Genomic DNA, 7,863 nt, shown 5'->3' with positions numbered 1-7,863 from the left:
CCATATGTTAAACTTTTTCACGTTCATCTCTTCTTACTCGGTTTAATTTAATTACAAAAATATTGACCAGGTTCTCTGAGCCGCAAATAAGTAATCATAGAACTTAATTTACCTCCATCATTGCGTCAAGCTTCAAGATTTCTCAAACTAATTTATTTCGTTTTAAAGTGCCCTAGCAACAGTTTCGTGAACTGCAGCCGTGAGTGGTCAACAATGAGTGCAGTTAAACGGGATTATTACGTTTGTCTTCATCTTTCGGATTCGTGCTAGGGTTTTAGTTTTGTCTCGAAATGACGCTGAACGAAATGGAATATCTTGGAAACAATCGATATTTTAAATACAGGTAGAAATTATATCTGTCCACCATCGCTTGGTTTCAGCTCCGCTTACGTTACTTACGAACTCACGTCAAGCTCAAAATTGAAACAATGTTTCCTTAGAGCTCAGTGTGAGCTCAAGCTCAGTTTTAATAAATGAGCTCACCTCGGGCTCAGGTTCATTCGCATAATTTTGATGGGCTAAGCTCGAGCTCAAACTATCTCTAGTATCTTTCGCGGGCTTACCTTGGGCTCAAGACCGATAAAATTTAAGGCTCACCTTGAGCTCGGGCTCATTAATTTTAGTCAGCTCAAGCTCGAGCTTGGTCTCATATATCCAGAGAATATTTCTTCCAAGCAGTGTAGATGTTGAAATTAGTAATTTTTTATTAATTATTTTTACGCTGAAAATACTAATTCTACAGTAGAATTAGCGTTTTCAGCTCTGAAATGTCGATCGTAGATTTGAGAACATTTCCCAATTATTTTAGTTACGTCCAAGAGACTCCAATAAACATCACAACAATTACAGAGAGTTTGTCAATTATTTTACTTGATGAAATTTAAAATTCCAACGTAACTTGTCAGGAATCGTGGAAGTTTGAGAGCCAGGCGTCATTATACAAAATCATGGAGAATTACTTGAAAAAGTTCCTCAACATAAAGTACTTTTCATAGCTCGAGTCGCGTAGATGGTTTCGCCTAATTTTATTTTTTGGATGATTCTTTAGGGTGTTTTACGAAGGGCATAAATTGAACTCATTTAACCTAGGAAAAACATACACTGCGCCTCATGTTTTCAACGTAAGTGAAAGAGATAAAATTTAAGTCTGCTGCAGTACAAATGACTAATACCCGTTAGGGTGGTTTAAGAATGCAAGTTTTATTATGATTCCAGCGCGACGCTTATTTTTCGATGGTCGACAGGAATATTTCAGTCCCTCTCCGGTGCTCGAAACGGCCAAAACAACTATTGTATCCGCCGACCCAAAGAAATCACGTCCACTTCTTTGTACTTCTTAAACAGGGACGCGGAGGTAAACTGCTCAATTAAGATCCACTAATTGCTCGATTCATTGAATTACAATCTTGGTTCAATTAGGTGGTGATTTTAAGGGTGTCCTCCGTGGTTCTTCTGTCGCTTTTGCTCGTCATTCACTTCATCGTAACCAACAAATACATATCGTTGCCTACCAAGAGAATTGTCAAAAAATGGCCCAAGAAACCCTTGGAAATGTCTGGGAGAATGCGTCGCTGATGTGTGCCGAACGTTAGCAATTACTAGCAGTGACTGTGTTCCTATAACGGAAGAAGGCTATGGCTTTAGTGAGACACAATTTTGTTCCCTACAGCGATTCCCTCCGTTTTGCCCCAAATTACATGTCGTTTATTATTCAATGATGGTACTCATATACAAATATACAACTAACGCCTAGAATTAGCCCCACAGCAATATTTTTACTTCAGAGTTGATACAATAGATATAAAGGGAGAACTATACGTTGTAAAATTCACTTTGAAACAAATGAAGTTTGAACGACTTTCTTTAAAGTCCATCAGTGGACTGGGGGCCTTGCGTCCTTTCATGAAAATTCCAATTGCATTGTCGGTGCTTTACTATAAGTAAAGTAACTTAGTGTTGATCTTGTAGTTTCATCTGGAACACTTTTTATGGAGGGCTCCAAGTCGAATATGGGTCTCTTTATCTAGGATCTTAAGCCTAATGTGGGTCTCTTTATATAGGATCTTAAGCCTAATGTGGGTCTCTTTTTCTAGGATCCCAAGCCTAATATGGGTCTCTTTTTCTAGCATCCCAAGCCTAATGTGGGTCTGTTTTTCTAGGATCCCAAGCCTAATGTGGGTCTCTTTTTCTAGGATCCCAAGCCTAATGTGGGTCTCTTTTTCTAGGATCCCAAGCCTAATATGGGTCTCTTTTTCTAGCATCCCAAGCCTAATGTGGGTCTGTTTTTCTAGGATCCCAAGCCTAATGTGGGTCTCTTTTTCTAGGATCCCAAGCCTAATGTGGGTCTCTTTTTCTAGGATCCCAAGCCTAATGTGGGTCTCTTTTACAGATTCTTATGGTGCTGGGCGCTATAGCGGGAAAACGCATAAACACCAAAAAAGGCGGGCCTTTTGCACGACAAAAAAGGGGAAAAAAGAGGGGCGAAAAGGGAGAAAAGAGGGAAAAGATATTGTCCGTTTATAAGCTTATACCTTTTGTCTGCAAGCACGAAAACAAAAATGTAAATAATCACGATTATGAAATACAGTGAATGTATGTTAAACTTGTTTTACTTTGGTCATTTTAATGCTAAATTAAGACCATAATAAAACTAGTTTAACAAGCATTCCGTCTGTTTCATTATCATGATTATTTACATTTTTGGTACCAAAATTGACTCCAAGCACCGCACTTTACAAAGACTACTATCATCATCCTGTAATTAACTGCAAAAATTCAGAGACAAATGTTCCATAAGTTTGTCATTGGTTACAAACTGGAGCTTGTCATGAAGTGACGTAGGTCATAGATTCTCGTAAAGCGACGCCAGGTGAGGCACTGTCAAAGGCTTAGTTCAGACTAATTTGGAAGATGGAAGTCCTGCAAAATTAACCAAGTGTAGTCAATTCTCGCTTGTCGTTCTCGAACTAGCTCGAGCTCTAAGTCTATAGCATTTCGATGTATAGGAAGTGTTATACTTATGGAACATATCTTATCAACTTATGATTATAGTTCATGAAGTATTATAATGCATCATCTTCCAAAAAAGGTCTTAGTATCGAAGTACAGTATGTTCTATGGACGGTTTTGTGTGGAAAATGTTCTATGACATTTTATCCTAATGGTTACCGTTTACAAGTTATGATTGGAGTTTATTTTACAACAAAGTAGCTACTAGAAAAATGTTAGTCTTTCATTGAAAAAAACAATACATTTCCTTGCAAAAAAAGTTCAGGTATTTTCGCTCGGTCAACTAACAAATTTGAACCATTTTTCCTAACGTTGGAATTATTTGGGAAATAGAACAAATATAAATCCATTTCTGTGTTACTACTACAAGGAATGAGCATTAACAACTCAATGCGCGGGGCTTGACATTTTCCCACTAAAACTTGGCATTTCATTCACATCTCTATCAGAAATCTCTCTCTTCGCTGGTTAGTGAATTTAAACTAATTGCAATTTTTGCATCTAAATTGAGCTGCGTGAAATCCACTCTGTCCACCATAATATTGAAGAACAACATCACGCTGTCCCTCTTACCACTTTGAAATCTATTTTTATCATTCTTGATAGGGCTTTCAGTTCACAGTTTTTCCTTGCTTTCTTCTTCCCGTTGCGTTTTCCAGACGTGACTTAAGTTATTTTCACTGGGTAAGGCTGATCCGTAATTTGTACTTCCCATTAGTGATCTGAGGATTTGGTCTTGTTTTGTTTAATCAAAATGCATTAGTTTATACTTGGGAGCTGTAATGCAACACAGTTTATCAATGAGATTATATATTTTTGGATCTGTAAGGCTATTTCAGCCCTAGCTCGTCACTTGAAAGAATCAAAAAAAACGCCCTTGTGCATTTCTTGAACTGATTTTTTTAGTTTGCCCCAAGTTTGTTTTATGTCAGTGCAGGATAGCGTCGGAAGACTATCTTCCCTGTTTACGAGTAGTAGCCTAGTAGAAAAGCTATGCAATGCTAGCAAAACCCTCCTCCTCCAGCTGGGCAAGATTAAACTACCACGAATTCATTGCTGTCACTCAGGTCCAATTTAACCTTGTGCGGCTCTTCCCAATAATCCTGAATTTTGAAAAACTAGCACTTCAATATAACTTAGTTAAAAATTCTTTTGATTTTCCAGAAACGCCAAAGCTATTAATTTGATTTTTTCTAGTTTTTGTTCTTCTTGTATTAAGAAATTCTTGCCATTTCCAATATAGTCCATAATTTTGACAAGTGAGAGAGCAACAGGTACTAAACAAAGGGAAAACAGTTTTACCAAAAGTAGTATAATAAACCTCCCTTCGGGAGGAAAGTATACATCAGCCCATAGGCATAATGATAAAACTCGCGCAATATCGTCGATCGGCCAAATACAATATATACACAATATCGGGCGCGGACAAGCCAATGTAAAATTTAGTTCCTTGATATGGTCGTTGGAAAATAGTTCAGGCGGGCCGGCGGGGAAATGAAAGACTTCTGCTAGCGCTAGGCCCAAGATGGAGAATGCCGAATCGCAATGTAATTTTTATGTACGAGATTTATCAAATAAATCTACACAAACGGTTATTACAAAACGAAAATCTAGTGTCCTAATAATCCAAGAAGATGAAGATTCTGAACCAAAGAGGAAAAAATTGAGACAGGTCAGCATTTTATATCCACTTTTGTATGTGGGCCTTGGTTTTCATGTTTATGTCGAGTTAAATAATATTTCGATCGAATTTAAGCTTAACCATTCTTAAATATAGTTTCACTTAAATGAAAAATCTTTTCACAGACTAATATAATTCCTTGCGAAGATTCTGTCACCCCATCATCACGGCCACATAAGTTTCAAATTATTATTGATTGGTTGTCATCAAAATCGAGGAATGCTCCAGCAATTACTTACTTGGATAAATTTGCTACTTCTAAACCAAATGACACATTCCCCAGCGAATTGAATAAAGTTAGGATAGCACATAAAACAATTTAGTTTTAATATTTTAATATTTAAATACTTTTCATAGCCTTACTTGGAAGTGACAAGGAGTGATATTTTCGTGCCCCAGATAGCTACGGAACCAGCAAGAGTTCTTATTGATAAAGAAGGGGAAGCAAGATTGATGGTCGTTTTCAAAGGATGTGTCATGATGAAACAATTGTTTGGCAATGAAACATTTTTGGAGAATGAAGCAGAAATTATTTTTGAAGGCCTATTATCTGATGGTTTTATTCTTTGCCCCGGATTGACAAAAGAAGCTAAGGCTATTGTAAAATCACGGCGAATAATGCCAAGGAACATAATAGAGTATTGTTATCCGATAAATCACGTTTGTTCTAAAAAATGTTCACTTTGGCTGAAAGTTTCATCGAAAGCTCCCATTGCGGAAGTTACCAGCGGTAAATATTCTTGCAGCCATTGTAGGTATGCATCCCGGTATGCGAATAAATTAGTCAAGGAGCTTAATTTGAAATGTAAACGATCGCCGCCTTCTCACGTAAATTTCAAATTTGTGTCACCGCGTTCAACTAAAATAAGACGGAATATAGCCAGATAGAGAAAGCGTAGACTCTTTTTGTGTAATGAGAAACTAAAAGACAAATGCCAGGATCTCACAATCAAGTTATCCAAAAAGGAGAGTGACGAAATGGTTAAAGCTACTTCTATAATAAGTCAGAAATTTAAACTAGAGCTGGAAGATGTTATGACAGCTTATACAGATGTCGACATTTCAATCAAAGAAACCGTACGTAGTGCGTGGTTAAAGGATTGTGAAATACATCACGCAAAAGACGTTTTGGATTTTGCTAAAGATCAGCAACAAAACTGTAAGTCATTAAGAATCATGAGACTATCTTATGTGAGTTAAGTTGTTAACGCAAGATTTATTTATTTAGCTATTGGTGATAGAACAAATAATTGGAGTGCAATTTCATATCGAATTGGTAATAATTTTTACAGCTTTCCTATTTTTTATTGCTTGAACAAACTTGTTCTTAATCTCATTTTTAACTAAGCCCAAGCTGTTGCCTGCCGAAGCAAATCTGCATGCATAGCCTTGCAAAGCTTCAAAGTTTTACAGCTACCAAGTTGGAGAAGTATCCAAAATGAAATTTCACAACACTTGGAAGAGCCTGGAATTAATCTAGATTATTTAAAGAAGCAAAAGGAACTTTATGATCACTTCGTTGCAGACCAGCTTTCTAATGGTTTGAAAGAACCAAAAGGCGATGGAGTACTCATTTTCGATGAGGTCAATGTAACATCAAAGGTGGTTTGGAATAGCAAAAACCACAAACTAATTGGACTCGCAACGTCAGAGAAACAGTTACCTACTCTTGATGACATATATGAACAATTTGAGGACAAAGACATTCCTAAAAATTCGTACATGCTGCAGTTTCTTTGGAGAGAGTTAACATCTAGCTATGATATTGTTGGTCCGTATTTTGCTGCGGAGAAGTCTACTGATTCCCATTACATCGCAGCTTGTATGATGGAGACTTTAAGGGCGTTTCATTTAGTGGGCTTTAAAGTTTCCGCTCAACTTTGTGATGGAGCAAGCTCAAATCTAAGCCTAATCAGGCTGACCCAAAAGTGCTTCAGAGCTTATGGTGTTAAGGTAACTACTGATGGTGACATTGACGTTTCCGTGAAACCATGGTTTGATAATCCTTTTTCAACTGGAGATACAATATATTGGCTCATTTGCCCCTCACACGAGGTTAGCATATATTATTTTGCAATAACTCAGTTTCTTAAATCGATGAAATATTTTTCCATAAATGAAAAACCTAATTAATGCCTTGTTTGCGTCGAAAAAAACTGGAGCGCGTGACTTTACCTTAAATGGGGTAAAATTTGGCTGGAATCAAATAATAGCCATGAAAGCGAGGGAAGATGAAAGAAGAGATAAAGGAGTTCCTAGATTGGTGCCAAAGCTTCTACAAAGTTATATTGATCGTGATTCTTGGACAAAGTTAAATGTTAAACCTGCGAAGATAATGCAGGTATTATACAACTTGTTATGTGATATTACATTTAGAAGTAAAACATATTTATCCCCGAGGACATTTAGCAAAATGATGTATTGTCTGAATTGTATGAATATGCTAATCCACCTGATGGCAATTCACCTTTGGACCACAATGAAACCATGGCAACATACGATTATTTAAAGGCTCTCAACAAGATTTTTGAAAATGCTATGCTGTCGAAAAACAAGATTCAGCATGTGAATGTCATTTCTTTAATCAACATTCGTGAAGGCTTGGTGTATTTCAAAAACTGACTCAAGAACTTGAAAGGTACATTACATTTTCAGAGTTTTGAAAAGAATTTTCTCTTTAACCACACATATTTCTTTTAGAAAGAAATACAAATTATAATTGCTTGTACCCAGGCAAAGAATTCATTTCGTGGCAGGTAAATAATTCTCTACCTATCGCTCTACATTTGCAAGCAAATTTAATTTATATACATGGTTCGTTTACAGACTTTGGATCTTTTGCGTATAATGATTTATGGAATGGAAGTTTTGGCCAAAAACTTTTTCATGAAATATCCGGGGCATGGTCCCAATCAGATTAAATGGCAGTGGAGTAGAAAGTTTATTTTCTCAATATAAATTTAATGCCAATGGGAAGTTAACAAGTGTTAACTTTGCTTACGCACGCAAATCACTTCTAACCAAACTGGATGTGCATGGACGCCACCACTCAGGCGCTAGTTACCGAAACGAGTCCCTCAAACTACTGTGTAAGAATGGTCATGAATTTTGTGAGGAAAAAATTGGAAACTAAGCTCTCATTGGTTCCCAGAGAGCAGTGGCAACATATTTAA

General features: G+C 36.9%; 1 protein-coding gene across 1 annotated transcript; it reads left to right on the top strand.

The window, feature by feature from the left end:
* Positions 1–6,148: 6,148 nt before the first annotated feature.
* Positions 6,149–7,485, top strand: LOC149657613 (uncharacterized). The gene is made up of 2 exons (XM_089844589.1): positions 6,149–7,031; positions 7,100–7,485. The coding sequence occupies exons 1-2, from the start codon at positions 6,807–6,809 to the stop codon at positions 7,310–7,312; spliced, it is 438 nt and encodes a 145-aa protein (XP_089700715.1). The 5' UTR covers positions 6,149–6,806; the 3' UTR covers positions 7,313–7,485.
* Positions 7,486–7,863: the final 378 nt, after the last annotated feature.

Source organism: Phalangium opilio, unplaced genomic scaffold (assembly GCF_054372755.1).
Source record: "Phalangium opilio isolate 3A_F unplaced genomic scaffold, DU_Popi_V2 ptg000077l_1, whole genome shotgun sequence".
NCBI lineage: Eukaryota > Metazoa > Arthropoda > Arachnida > Opiliones > Phalangiidae > Phalangium > Phalangium opilio.
The sequence above is the reverse complement of the archived record's forward strand: the minus strand, read 5'-3'. Positions and strand labels throughout refer to the sequence as shown.